Genomic DNA, 15673 nt, shown 5'->3' with positions numbered 1-15673 from the left:
TTTATTCTTTTACAGTGTAAAGATGTATACCAGCCCAACAGAGTCCGGAAAGACACTTCTGTTGTGCTAACTCTGTGGTCTTCAGACCGTGGCCCCTTCAGATGATGCAAAACTACAACTCCTGGCATGCCCGGACAGCCGTTGGCTGAGAGTTCTAGTTTTGCAACATCTGAGGGGCTACATTTTGGAGACAACTGAACCCTGAACTGGGCCAAACATGATGTGCACAGGTACTGGCATGGGAGGGGGTGTAGAGCGTGCCTCTATGTAAACAGGTTTGTTGCACATGGTTTGGTGTAATTATAGTTTATATATAGTAATTATTATGAGGTCCCATTTAAACACATTGTATACAAAAATACAAAAACACAGGCAAAGCAGACTAATGCTACATATAAAAATGTGACTGGTGGTGCACAGAGCGCTGTTGCATGCTGCATCCATGAGGAACCATATATGAACATACTTTTTCTATGCAATACTACCTCTGTACTACGCCATTCTATGCTGCATGCAAATATTATATTCCTTGGTTCATTTGACACCTTCGTGACATGGCTAAAATGTACAAGCCCCTGCACCCATATATAAGTAAGGCTAAGTGCATCGTCCGCAAGCAATGGACCTGGACTGTCTGTTGCACAATGCACATCAACAGGTCCCATTGACTTTGAAGGGGTCAATCTGGTCTCAGTCTGGTCAGTTTTTCAAAAGTCGAGCAGAGAAAAAAAAAACACAAAAAATTTACGTGAAAACAAAGAAATATAAAAATTCAGACCATCAGTATTTTTTCTCCACTCAACTGCTGTTATCTCAATGGACTCAGCGAAAGGAGCTTAATGCTGACCCCAGCCTAAACCTTGTTAAAGGGGTATTCTGGCTTTATGCATCTTATACGATGTATGATTGCAGGGGCGTGACGTCACTAGGGGTGTGGCCGGTAGCCGTGACGTCGCATTTCGGAGGCAGCGTCTGGCACAGTATGCTGGGGGCTACACAGAGATTGCGGTAGGACACCTGCGATCATACATCTTATCCCCTATCCTTTGGATAGGGGATAAGATGTATAAAGCCAGAATACCCCTTTAACTCCACCATTGTTTTCACCATTAACAGCAACAAAAGGAATAATTTACTACCGTTAATTTAGTTTCCACTAATCTTTCAGGACGGCACCAGGATGAAGGGGGGATGCAGTGGGAAAAATAGAAATTATTTCCTACTGTTAATTCAGTTTCCACTAAACCACCGCAATATCATCTTGGTGCTGTCATGAGGGGGAATGCAGTGGAAATTTAGGCTAAATGTGCGGAATGTACAACTGTGTTTTCCGAGCAGACATTCTGCACATTTTCGGCCGCATTAACCTAAAAATGTGCAGAATGTCTGCTCGGAAAACACAGTTTTACATTCCGCACATTTAGCCTAAATTTCCACTGCATTCCCCCTCATGACAGCACCAAGATGATATTGCGGTGGTGCCGTCAAGAAGGTTTAGTGGAAACTGAATTAACAGTAGGAAATAATTTTCTATTTTTCCCACTGCATCCCCCTTCATCCTGGTGCCATCCTTTCAGTACTTATGAGCTTCTGAAGTTAAGGTTGTTCTTTTCTGTCTAAGTCCTCTCTGATGACACTTGTCTCGGGAAACGCCCAGTTTAGAAGCAAATCCCCATAGCAAACCTCTTCTAAACTGGGCGGTTCCCGAGACACGTGTCATCAGAGATTACTTAGACAGAAAAGAACAACCTTAAAGGAGTAGTCCAGTGGTGATTCAGTGGTGAGCAACTTATCCCCTATCCTAAGGATAGGGGATAAGTTGCAGATCGCGGGGGGTCCGACCCCTGGGGACCCCCGCGATCTCCTGTACGGAGCCCCGACAGCCCGCTGGAAGGGGGCGTGTCGACCTCCGCACGAGGCGGCGGCCGACACGCCCCCTCAATACAAGTCTATGGCAGAGCCGAAGCGCTGCCTTCGGCAATATCCGGCTCTGCCATAGAGATGTATTGAGGGGGCGTGTCGGCCGCCGCCTCGTGCGGGGGTCGACACCCGCTATCTCGGCGGAGAGCCGGGGCCCCGTACAGAGAGATCGCAGGGGGCCCCAGCGGTCGGACCCCCGCGATCTCAAACTTATCCCCTATCCTTAGGATAGGGGATAAGTTTTTCACCACTGGACTACCCCTTTAACTTCAGAAGCTCATAAGTACTGAAAGATTAAGATTTTTTAATAGAAGTAATTTACAAATCTGTTTAACTTTCTGGAGTCAGTTGATATATAAAAAAAAGTTTTTTCCTGGATAACCCCTTTAAGACCTAACAAAAGGAAGGGACCGAAATAGTTTAAGGCGTGTTCACATAGCCTCAGGACACCTACATGGCTTGATCTCCAAAAACAAAAAATTAATAATGGGCGAGGTAACTATCGAAGCAAAGAGAATTCTATCCCCTAACCATCAAGTGTGAACAATAGCCTATAATTATTCTTTGGAAATTTCCAGAAATTTGTTGCAGTCACGGAGCTCTGACGTAGATTACGGAGATGGTTTAACATAATGGTCAAGATACTTAGCATCTTAAAGAATCTAATTAACATGTGTATAGGATAAGTATAGAGTTCCTACAAGTCAGCAGGGGATGGGGAGGCTGGGTGAAAGGTGCAAGGCATTGCCTAAGGCAAATTCAATGTCCACTAAATCTTTAAAAAAAACGAAATAATTTTGCCTGGCAAACTAGTTATGACGTTCCCATAGCTCAGCTTAATATTAAAACAAACATCAAAACTACTTTTATTGATGGGAAAAAAAAAAAACGTTGTCAACATAAAACAACTAGAAAAAGAGATACCAAATAATACTAATTTAATAGAATTTTAGGTCTTGTAAGTGGAGCCGTATTTTCCAACCAGCGTCTTCTGACCCCTCCCAATTGCCTGTTTCAGATCTCTTTGATGTTTGCTTGTACTCGCCATATTTTTTGTAGTGGTGGTGCAAGGAACTGCAGCGTTCGCTGTTTACTTGAATGGGACAACACTGCATTTTATGCAGGATCGCTACTAAAAGTACAGGGATTACAGAGAAGAGCGACGGTAAACTTTAAAGAGACGCAGTGCCCACACCAACACCATGCCTCCATTACAATAACTGACTGTGGGGGTGCCAGGAGTCAGACATCTGCTGATCTAATACTGATTGTGTATCTGGTGGATAGGCCAGGTTGGATATTTCAGGCAATAACTATTAATGGTCTATCCATAGGACGGGACATACCGTATTTTTCGCCCTATAGGACGCACCGGCGTGTAAGACGCACCCAATTTATAGGTGCAAAATCTAAAAAAATAAAGATTTTTAACCCAATAGTGGTCTTCAACCTGCAGACCTCCAGATGTTGCAAAACTACAACTCCCAGCACGCCCGGACAGCCAACGGCTGTCCGGGCATGCTGGGAGTTGTAGTTTTGCAACATCTAGAGGTCCGCAGATTGAAGACCACTGGATAGGAGGTAATACTCACGTGTCCCCGCCGCTCCGGACCCGTCACCGCTGCCCTGGATGTCGCTCCATCGCTGTCGCCGTGTCCCCGTCGCCCTGGAACGTCTCTGCTGCCGGCCGGGTATCCTCGCTCGACGTGATGACGAGGAAGATGAGCGCCGGCCATACAAGGGATCCCTAAACGGAGAAGACACCGAGGAGGCAGGTAAGATCCCTCCCGGTGTCCTGTAAGCACTAACCCGGCTATTCAGTCGGGCTGTTCGGGACCGCCGCAGTGAAATCGCGGCGGTCCCGAACAGCCCGACTGAACAGCCGGGTTAGTGTCACTTTCCCTTCAGACGTGGCGGTCAGCTTTGATCGCCGCGTCTAAAGGGTTAATACAGGGCATCACCGCGATCGGTGATGTCCTGTATTAGCCGCGGGTGTATTAGCCGCGGGTGTAGGGGTGTATTCGCCGTATAAGACGCACCAACTTTTTCCCCCCAGTTTTGGGGAAGAAAAAGTGCGTCTTATGCGGCGAAAAATACGGTAAATATTTGATCTGCAGTGTTTAAATACTCTGCACCCCTGCCTAACAGGACAGGCACTGCCCAGGAAATAAACAATGCACAGAAGCCAAAAGCCTTGGCTGTGTAAATTGTTTGTAGTGGTAACACTGTCCATGTCAGGAACTGTCCAGAGCAGGATAAGTTTGCTATGGGGATTTGCTTTTACTCAGGACAGTTCCTGACATGGACAGAGGTGTCAGCAGAGAGCCATGTGGTCAGACTGAAAAGAATTCCAGAAATAAATACAACTTCCTCTGTAGTATACAGCAGCTGATAAGTACTGAAGGGATTAAGATTTTTAAATAGAAGTAATTTACAAATCTGTTTAACTTTCTGGCACCAGTTGGTGTTAAAAAAATAAAAATAAAAAAATTAATTGTTTTCCACCGGAGTACCCTTAAACACAGCAAGGTTAAGAACATCTTTCTCACTGCGGATGTTCTGCGGCAGATTTTCCGCAGCAGCATATCTGGACACCAGCAGAAGGAAACACGCTCGTAACCTAGCCATGTCACGATACCCTTAAACAGTTGTCCCCCACAGTGTTTTCAGTGACCTGCCTTGGTTAGGATTCATTTTAGTTCCTCAGCGTTCACATGCAATGCAGTGGATTCTGTAAGGCCCAGTTTATGGTCAAATACTTCCCATTCTCTTATGCTACTGAAACTTCCCCTATGTATTTGCAAAACTATTCATATATTTACATCAAGCACCTTCATATTTTCTAGTAAAAAGAATGTTGCAATGTTCTTAATTTAACTTCGATTTCCTGAATCACCAAGAATAGAGAGATACATACAGGAAAGAGATAACAAAAATAAGCAAGCGCCATTTGTAAGATTTGGCTAGCAAGGAACACATTCATTTAGGTTTCTATAGGGTTGAGTTACTTACTTGCCGTAGAAGTTACGTTTCACACTGCATTAAAAGTTCCCTAATTTCCGGAGTCAGGTGACTCGTAGCCTTGGCAGCTTCTGCAATAGCTTTACGGTAGATACCTTTCTTCTTCCGGTTGAACCTCAGTTTAAAAAATTCAGAGAAAGAAGAGAGTTTTGAAACAGATAAACTAGAGGTTGTTGGAGAACCAAACCACGAGACTGTAGCCTCTTGCCAAGAAGGATCACCATCTTCCTTTTGGTTCACATTAATACTTAGAATCCGTGCGGGCCACCACGGAAAGCCATGGACTTTCCCCCACACTATATCCCCCACAGCAATCGTCTTTCCTTCTACAGTGATACAATTCGATACGCTTTTAGAATGCAGTCTAACCGTTAGAGGTGGCACCGTTTTCTGTTCATCTTTAGAAGAGGACACCGAAAGATCGTCACCGGGCATAATATCACAGAAATCCATCCTGTTCAATTCCAAGCAAGAAGACTTTGATTCCTCCAAACTGTCATTACTGCACAAAGACGCGCTAGAAGAATCGGCTTTCCTTTTGCGGTAACTGCCCAAGAGATTCAAGTTGCGTCCTTCCTGGCTGTGCGGAAATCCTTTAAAATCCTCATCTTCTCCCGAACTTCCCAAGGAGACGTCGTGATAACTTCTTTCTGCTGCATCGTCCATACAAAAAGCAGAAGAATCGGTCTCCGACCCCCTGCTGCTCTGAAGAACGTTTATCTCGTCGATTAGCTCCGATTTATAGATTGAAACGCTTTGTCCATCGCTAATCCTTTGAGGCTTTAGTCTGATTTTGGGTGGAGGAACTTCTACATTGGAATGCAAAGGCTTAATTAACTTTAACTTTGGAATGGAAGCCACCTGACTATTCGTTGATCTGTCCATCAAACGTTTCGGCGTTTGACAACTGTCTAAGTCCTTCGACGTTTCATGGTCCCCACTTCCGTTTTCTTGAGCTTTACTTGGACAAAAAGGCTTAACGGAGCCGAGTACACGTGAGGGAATCTTAACTACTTCCCCTTTACCTTGCGGTGTACTGTATGAGATCTTAATGACTGGACTCCGATGCACCAAGTCTTTAGTGGGACTCGTATGTACCAAGTCTCTAGAGGCACTGTTTTCCTCCCTCCTCTCCTTCCCAATCTTCTTCTCTTCAGGATCTGACTCCCCTTTATGACGTTCTTTATCCTCACCATGAAGCCTCCTACTACTCCTGGGGTTCTGTTTATCTTTAGGAGCCTCCTCTGAATTTAATGTGTTTTTACACTTTTCACAAAGGACCTGCCTAGGCCGAAGCCTTATCGTACTCATTATGAGCCGACCGGGGTCTCTGTTTCGTGACATTCGTCTTTTCGTCCTTTTAATAGTACGAGGTGGAGGCTGAGGAACCCAATGATTATACGAGTGCCTCAACCACAGAGGAGGAGGGAAAGGAGCACCTTCAAAGTAAGGAGGATAAGGTGGCGCAGACCCAGGAGGTGGAAGGAGGGGAGGAACTTGATCAGTGTTACTTGTGACGGGGAGACCAGTGTCTTTGTTAGGAGTTTCTGATAAGGGGTGTGAAAAATTGGCATCTTCAAGAATACTGTTACAGGTACTATTGCACGGTGGGTCGTCATTCTTTGGAACTGAAGTTGGTGGCACACAGAACAATCCGGACCTAGTGGGGAAAAAACAAGATAGTGTCATTTGCTGAGCTGGACAAAACCTGAAGAGCATTTTCATAGTTCTTATACTCTTGTCCAAAATAACATACAGCTGTGGTATTTAAAGGGAACAAGATGCACAAAGCAGACTCATCCAAAAGACCAGCGCTTGTTTATAGTCACACTTCCAGAAAAAGTCAACTGTGCAAACAATGTGATCTGATCAAACCACTTAAGCCCTTTGTCTTACTTTACAGCACTGTTTCCCTATTCAGGGTGACTCCAGCTGTTGTAAAACTACAACTCCCAGCAAGCCCGGACAGCCGTTGGCTGTCCGGGCATGCTGGGAGTTGTAGTTTTGCAACTGCTGGAGGCACCCTGGATGGGGAAACACTGCTTTACATGCACATTGAAGAACAAACAGTTTAAAGGGGTACTCCGGTGAAATACTTTTTTTTTTTTTAAATTTTTTTTTTTAATCAACTGGTGCCAGAAAGTTAAACAGATTTGTAAATTACTTCTATTAAAAAAATCTTAATCCTTCCTGTACTTATTAGCTGCTGAATACTGCAGCGGAAATTTTTTTCTTTTTGAAACCCAGAGCTGTCTGCTGACATCATGAGCACAGTGCTCTCTGCTGACATCTCTGTCCATTTTAGGAACTGTCCAGAACAGCATATGTTTGCTATGGAGATTTCCTTTTACTCTGGACACTTCCTAAAATGGACAGAGATGTCAGCAGAGAGCACTGTGCTCATGAGGTCAGCAGACAGCTCTGTGTTTCAAAAAGAAAATAATTTCCGCTGTAGTATTCAGCAGCTAATAAGTACAGGAAGGATTAAGATTTTTTAATAGAGGTCATTTACAAATCTGTTAAACTTTCTGGCACCTGTTGATTTAAAAAAAATAAAAATAAAATAAAAAATAAAAAGTTTTTCACCGGAGTACCCCTTTAACTACTAGCTGGAGCTGACTATGTCTTATTCACACATGCAATATTTTTCAGCATTCTCTCTTTTTAAAACACTTGCATAAAATTTAAAATGATTTTCTACAGTTGGCAATTGTTACATGCATTTCTCTGTCTTCGAGAGAAGATCCACTACTTCCCTAACCTCTCCTAGATGAACAGCTGCCCCCCTCACCTATTGTTTGTCCTCCCCTTGCCTTGTAGGCTGTAAGGCTGGGGTCACACTATGGAATTTCCAACCGGAATTCCGATTAGGAATTTTGGTCAGAAATTCTGCACACTACAGAATTTCACCGACACACATTCTGCCACTGAAACTCCGCCGACAAAAGAATGAACTTGTTTAATCTTCGGGTGGAATCTATGGGGACGGCAATGTCCATACGGTCCTAAAGTCAATCGGGGCTGGCCGCACTCAGAATTCTCAGTGTGAACCAGGAATAAGCCCTTGCAGGCCGGGCCATCTATCCCTCTGTACGGGCACGGTCAGACAATGGAATTTCTGAGCGAAATCTTCCGGTAAAAATTCTGTTTGGCAATGCCGGGCGGATATTCTGCCATGTGAACATATCAGTCTGGATTTACTTAGTGCCATTTATTGTACTTGCGTTTGTGTTATGCATTTTAACAATCCATAGAGAATAAAAGTCGGCAACTCATCAGTCTTCTTAAATTTTATTGATACTCATATCAATGGTTACCGGGGAGGGATAGTGTACGGGGGGGTACAGCAGGCGACGATGCCGTTTCGCACAGGTTAGTGCTTCATCTGGCCTATGAAGCACTAACCTGTGCATAAGCCAGATGAAGCACTAACCTGTTCGAAACGGCATCGTCGCCTGCTGTACACTATCCCTCTCCTGTAACCATTGATGTGAGTATCAATAAAATTTAAGAAGAAGACTGGTGAGTTGCCGACTTTTATTCTCTATGGATTGTGCATTTGGAACTATATACCATTAAGCCAGAGCACCACCTACTTATCTACATAAGCCTCGATTCACTTTTTAACAGTCCATAGTGGTCTCTATATATTCCCCGCAGTAGCCGGACCCTATTTCCTTTTCTACTGTGTTATGCATTTTAACCTTTATCATACGGACAATGCCCTGTACATATATCATAATAAATAAATACAAACAAGTCATTTGTAATGTTTCTATATATATCAATATAGACTTTTAACATATGACCAGTTTTTTTTTTATTTTTTATACTGAATGCTGCTAAACCAACAATAAACCACCAGAAAAACGCTGTGTGCGAATCCAGCTGTACGCTCTCTATGGCCCAGCACTGAAGGCGAATGGAGTAAACACAGGGAAGGACAGCAGATCATTGAAAGCCGCCTGCCACCCTTCCCCCACATGGCCGTGCAAGGCTTACATTCATTAAAGCTGATTATACCCAAGACCTTGCCAGCTGCTTTTCTATCTTCTTCTATCCTGTTTACCTCTATATCCAAGTAATACCGACCCAAAGTTTCGTGCCCGGCGTTTTGCTCGACATGAAGAGGTAGTCGAACAGAAGTTGGCATTGAAAAGCTAAACTGAAGACATCTGACATATGCCTTCAGCAATTCCTCTATTGTCCAGACAGCTCCCTTCATACCCTATATGGCTATGTATTACACACATCTTAAGTATTATACATTTGTAAGAAACCGGCTTTTATCTGGGCTTCCTTATATAGCACAATGCCATCGGTAGGATCATCTTTCAAAAGAAGAAAAAGGACTAAAACATCAGACGCAACTTTATCTTCCCGACCTCGCCATGCAAGGACCAGGAGCAGTAAATAATGCACGTTTTCAGTTCCCTAAAGCATTTTATAGTTACATTTTTTAGCATATTGTGCACATACAATGAGCATTCCCCACCTTACAAAATGGAAGGAGCTTACTCAGGCAGACAAATGGTCGGAGGATGGGTGACCGTCTTAAGCGTGTCAGCCCAGACCACTCCTTGTACTTCCCATGGAGGGGCTCACATGTACAGCCACTTAGATCACTCCAGGAGAAGATCGGAATAAAGATCCCTTTTTAAATGCTTTCTATTTGTGCCCCTGCAGAGGACCCCTGTCTGTAAGCCAGAAAGGAAAGCCGTGAACAAAGGGCAGCTCTCACTCGGTGGACTTGTCCCTTGCATTTGAAGCCTTTGTTCCACAAGGATGATCCAAGTGGTGCTAAAAAGGTATACGTTCCGAGACTGAATATTTATGGCAGTGGTCTCCAAACTGTGGACCTCCAGCTGTTGCAAAACTACAACTCCCAGCATGCCCGGACAGCCATTGGCTAATGGGGAGCAAGTTGCCAGCCCGCATCTATTAAGGTTATGTGCACACAGTTAATTTGGGACTGTAAGGCTAGGTTCACACTACGGAATTTACACCTGCAATTCTGCTTTAAAATTGCAGCCAGAAATTCTGCTTACTAAAATGTATAGTGTAGTGAATGGGTTTCCGTTCACAAATTCACACTTTGGAATTTGTGAACGGAAAATCCGCTTGGAAATGGCGTTGCTCATTCTTCAGGCGGAAATACTCGCGGAACACATTGCAGTGTCCGCGCGGTCCTAGCGCTGACTGATTCAGTTAGCCTTAGGAGATTCCGAGTGCGGCCGGCGCTATGTCCACACGGCTGAATTTCCGTGCAGAATTTTGCTGGCAAATGCTGCAAAATTTACTGCACACTGAATGGGGATTCCGCTGTCCCATTCCCATGACAGAATTTCCGCTATGGAAGTTTAACAGCGGAAATTCTGCTTTCCGGATTCTGAAAAAACATTGAACATGTCTTTCGCAGAATTCCAGGTGGAATCTCATTGAGCTCAATGGGGCTGAACATTTCAGCAAAACTGTTTTAAGCACAAATATTCTGCAAAACAGCAAACATTCGGCACCTAGATTTGTGGAATGTGAACAGAATTTCTGCCATGAGAACATAGCCTAAAACAGCCATTTGATGGCTCAATAAAGGCCCCCTACGCTTAAAAAAATAATAATAATAATTTAAAAGCCCTATTTTTCTTATGAGATTCTGTTGAATGCAAACAGAAAAACCTCTCTCTGTGCACACATTCATTTTATGCCTGTAATTATTATGGCGTTAAAATGAAAGGAGTTGCCTGGGAGAGGGGTAAAGAATTTCTACAGGAGGTAGCGTAAAAATAATAGAGGCAATACTCAGTGCATGCACCAGCGCTCCCAGTCCCCCCTTCTTGGTGACACTTCGTTCCTTAGCTAATTACAGGTCACAGTAGTGCCCACCTCAGTCAGTGATTGGCTAAAGGGGGCACTACTTGTGGGATGACATGTCTCAGGAAACAGGAAGTGAGGACTGGGAGCCTCAGCGCAGTAGCTGCGGGAGCTCAGAGTAGGTGAGCATTGTAACTAACCTGCGGGTTGCCCACCACTGAAATTCCCCTTGCAGATTTTCTGCAAGGTGAATTTGCGCAGTGAAAAATCTGCAAGCTTGCATATTTTCTGTGACATTCTGTAGTGGAGAATCTGCAAGCAGAATTTCAGCGGTGGGCAACATGCAGCAGATTATTTATTTTTGGCTTTAGGTAGGTTCACAAGTAACTAAACGCATTTAAAAATAAACAAGTACAAAATCATGCAGCAAAATCTGCACATGTGAATTTTTATGGGAGTTTTTGGTGGATTTTCGGACCTGTCCTGTGTGAAAAGAAAATGCCCTAAATGTGTAAGCGTACGGCCACTTTCACAAGGAACTATTTTAGATCACTATATTTATTTAAGTAACAACCTACACAGAAAGAAACTGTGAAGATCTGTTCCTCTTCTGTGTTTTGGACCTATTCCTAGTTGTTACTTACAAATACTGACAAAATGCTGCCCGAAATTTCTACTGTGTGAAAGTTGCTTAAGGCTGCGTTGCCACATGTCGGTAAACGCATGTGGCCGTAATTGTGCCCCCCAGGAGATCACCAATGGCCATGTGATGTTGCTGGGATTATGGCCAATGTCATGTGGCCATTAATGCAGGGATTAATGGGGGATGTTTTGTATGCAGATTTGCTGCAGAAGCATTGAAGTCAATGGGTAGCAACATAACCTGCTGTGGATTTTCCTCTGCTGAAATTCCGCAAGCAGATTTTACGCTGCAGGAAATCTGGAGTGAGTTAAGTATATGTGAACGTTCCCTTAGGGTACGTTTACACGAGCGGACCCACAGTGTATTTTACACTGCAGATCTGCCACTGCAGGACCGCTGCATGGTGGCTTTACATGTGCCTGCTCGGAGCGGCAATACGATGTGCGAGTCGCAGCGCGCATGCACAGTATACTCTGACATTGCGGCAGCTCTCAGCCTAGCTCGTGGAGGAGGGGGAGCGGCCGTGATGTTGGCGAGTAGACCGCGCAGGTGCGGCAACTCGCACATCACAGTGTGTCTGCTCGTAGCGGCGTATTACTGCTCCAAGCAGGCACATGTAAAGCCACCATGCAGCCGTCCTTCAGTGGCGGATCTGCACCGTTAAACGCTGTGGGTCCGCTCATGTGAACGTACCCTAAGGGTGCCTCAAATGAAAGCCCAATACACTTCTATGGGATTCCGCACTCCCGTTGACACTTAAGAATTTTGACAAGTGTATTGGGCTTTTATTTGAGGCGGAATACTGCAATCGGAATTCCACTGGCAGAAATTCCGCTGTGCGAATAGACCCTAAGGAAGAGTTCACATACAGTGGCCACAGCGCACCTTCTGCAGTCCCTGAATGGCGTAGCTCTCAGAATGATTGTTAATGGGCATTAAAGGAGTACTCCGGCGCGCACTTTTTTCATTTTATCCCGTCCAGGCTGCAAAATAAAAGAAAACACACTTTCTCTTACCTGCCAACGAGCCCCCGGAGCTCCGGTACAGGTGTTTGGTCCCCAGGCTGCATTCTTCTTACTTCCTGTTAGCCCGGCACGTCACACAGAGCTTCAGCCTATCACCAGCCGAGGCGGGACATCACTGCGGCCGGTGATAGGCTGAAGCTCCGTGTGACGTGCCGGGCTAACAGGAAGTAAGAAGAATACAGCCCGGGGACCGAACACCTGTACCGGAGCTCCGGGGGCTCGTTGGCAGGTAAGAGAAAGTGTGTTTTCTTTTATTTTGCAGCCTGGACGGGATAAAAGGGAAAAAAGTACGCGCCGGAGTACTCCTTTAACAGCAGTTTTGCCCCGAAAACTCCATGAGGGAGATTTATCAAAAGCCTGTGCAAAGGAAAAGTTACCCAGTTGCCCATAGCAACCAGATTGCTGCTTTCATTTTGCAGAGGCCTTGTGAAAATGAAAGAAGCGATCTGATTGGTTGCTATGGGCAACTTTTCCTCTGGACAGGTTTTGATAAGTCTGCCCCCATGGGCATTAACAATTGTTGGAAAATCATGCCGATTGGCTGTGAACCATGTCAGTGCTGTGGTCGGCCACATCAGCCATAATAAGCTGATCATGAATTTGCCAACAATCTAAAGACCCTATACACTTTCAAACGCCTGTCTGCCAAAACCAACTCTTGTGCTGTGACTCTCCCCCCAACAGGTGATGTTTGGCCCCTTTCACACTACGAAATGACTCCGTACGAAGTTCCGTCTGAAAATCAGCTGTAAAACGGGAGTTGCAAAATCCTATACGGCCGTTAGAAAATCCCATTATAGTCTATGGCAGTGGTCTCCAACCTACAGACCTCCAGATGTTGCAAAACTACAACTCCCAGCATGTCCGGACAGCCAACGGCTGTCCGGGCATGCTGGGAGTTGTAGTTTTGCAACATCTGGAGTTCCGCAGTTTGAAGACCACTGGTCTATGGGATTTTTCTAATAGCCGTTTTAACCCATTATAGACAGTTATTAATACCGGCCGTTCTTTTGTGACGGAAGATAGTAACGGGAGAAATAGTGCATGCCGTCACAAAATAACGGCCGGTATTAACAACGGGTTAAAGCGGTTATTAGAAAAATCCCATAGACTATAATGGGATTTTTTAACGGCCGTATAGGATTTTGTAACTGCAGTTTTCAGCTGATTTTCAGACGGAACTTCGTATGGATCTTTAAAAACGTAGTCATTTTGTAGTGTGAAAGAAGCCTTAGGGAGAGAAGGATCGGACATGTTGGATTTCAACTGCCTGACTGCTTAAAGGGGTACTCCGGTGCTTAGACATCTTAACCCCTATACAAAGGATAGGGGATAAGATGCCTGATCGCGGGAGTCCCTCCGCTGGGGACCCCCGCGATCTTGCACGTGGCACCCCGTTTGTAATCAGTCCCCGGAGCGTGTTCGCTCCGGGTCTGTTTACCGGCGACCACAGGGCCGGCGGCGTGTGACGTCACTCCTCCGCCCCCGTGTGACGTCACTCCTCCGCCCCTCAATGCAAGCCTACGGGAGGGGGCGCGATAGCTGTGTCTAAACACTGGAGTACCCCTTTAATATGACAACGGATTACCCACCCCTGCCCCTCAGAATGCTGAGATAAATGTACGCAAGTATGGGGGGATTCTCTCTCCTAAAAACAAAAAAAGGATAAGTCATTCCAATTAAACAAGCCCAGATAAAGTGGCACAACCCCAGTCACATAAGATAGTCGCACAGTTTCAACAAAATTGGTAGGTTGAAACAACTTAGTTTTGGTATCTATGGGCACCCTGATGCCAAGCAGTCCTGCTTCAGGGAAAACAAAGATGTGATAGATTGTATCCTGATCTATGGAATCCTTTGTCTCCCCCCCCCCCCCCCCCCCCCCTGAAGATAAGCGGCTCCAGGAGCGTCTGACGTGTGCGCAAGATAATGAGGTAATAGCGGGTGAGGGAAGCTATTAAGGGTCCGGGTCCAGCTTTGTGTGTTTGGCTCTAGGCTAAATGGACTTGATAATGCAATAAACACAAACCTTGTTAAATCCGCATATTCCCAGAAATGAAGGGGGAGGGTTATCAAAACCTAAAGAGGTTGAACGTTTCCCCCATTAGACCCCAACAATCCGCATATAACCCAATTTATAGGTTTTGTATGAAGCCGTAATAGGACTTCCACAGAGGAACACGAGGACCCTTAGAGTACCGCTGTATTCTACGGTTTGATCAATGGGAATTTTATTTAAAAACCATACTGATTGGTTTAGATTGTGATCCCCAATGGGGACTGGGACCAATTTGAGTGTACAGCGCTGTGGTATCTGTGTGCACTATATAAATAAAGAGTTATTTATTTTGGTCGGATTCCATTGCTTCTATAGGAGAGCATCCGCATACAAACATAGTCCGACTAAGCCCACGGAGGTTCGGTGCCAGCATGTATGAGCTTTTGGGGTAATGACCAGGACCCTGCACTGTCATTCTGCAGCTGGAGGTAATAAAACATGGCTGCCATCTCATCAGTCTAGGTTCACTGACGAGAGATTATAGGAACACTCAAAGAATCAGAGATGATCTATGAAGAGGAAATAAAATGGCTCCTTTCACGACTGTCTTCCAGGGACACTGTGCACATTTATCATCTGGTCATCACAAAGAGGGGGGGGAGGGGGAGAGCCATAAAGGCCTTGGCCGAGAACACCTATAGGAACATAAGTCACACATGAATGTAAGAAAGTCCATACAACAGATCTACAGCAGTGTTTTCCATCTGGGGTGCCTCCAGCTGTGGCAAAACTACAACTCCAAACATGGGAGTTTGCAACAGCTGGAGGCACCCTGGTTGGAAAACACCAATGAACAGAATGGTGGGCAGGTAACAGTGCTCTGCAACTTGTTCCTCTTTGGTTGTTGGTAAAATTTCCCAGAATGGATGTAGTACTGGAAATAAATTTTTTTGTTGTTTTCAGACTATTAGATAATATTTACAAATACCGTTAATACAAAAATATATACAGATTTTTTTTAATCTTAACATTTTTTTAAAGTTCTTTATTTACCGAAATGTCAGTGAAAAAAAAAAAAAAAACACGACACAGATTTTTTACATTGCCAGTGCAGGATCATCAGCAATTTTTTTTTTTTTAACCAATTACAGTACAATGCAAATAAATTAGGTTTTACCATATCACGTTCGCACGCTGGGTTTTCCCAATTTTTGGCAGTGCAACCTGCGCGGAACATGTGGACTTGTTGGAGAT

The 15673-nt window shown here is 44.7% G+C and overlaps 1 protein-coding gene across 1 annotated transcript in view; it reads right to left on the bottom strand.

Moving 5' to 3' along the window:
* Positions 1–15673, bottom strand: part of PWWP2B (PWWP domain containing 2B) — a 40939-nt gene that overhangs the window by 23976 nt on the left and 1290 nt on the right. Inside the window, exon 2 of the mRNA XM_056529102.1 lies at positions 4933–6601. Coding sequence (XP_056385077.1) covers positions 4945–6601 — 1657 coding nt within the window. The 3' untranslated portion in view covers positions 4933–4944. The remainder of the gene's footprint in view (positions 1–4932; positions 6602–15673) is intronic.

This window comes from Hyla sarda, chromosome 7 (genome assembly GCF_029499605.1).
Source record: "Hyla sarda isolate aHylSar1 chromosome 7, aHylSar1.hap1, whole genome shotgun sequence".
NCBI classification, from domain to species: domain Eukaryota; kingdom Metazoa; phylum Chordata; class Amphibia; order Anura; family Hylidae; genus Hyla; species Hyla sarda.
Note: the sequence above shows the minus strand (reverse complement) of the source record. Positions and strands in the feature narration are given on the sequence as shown.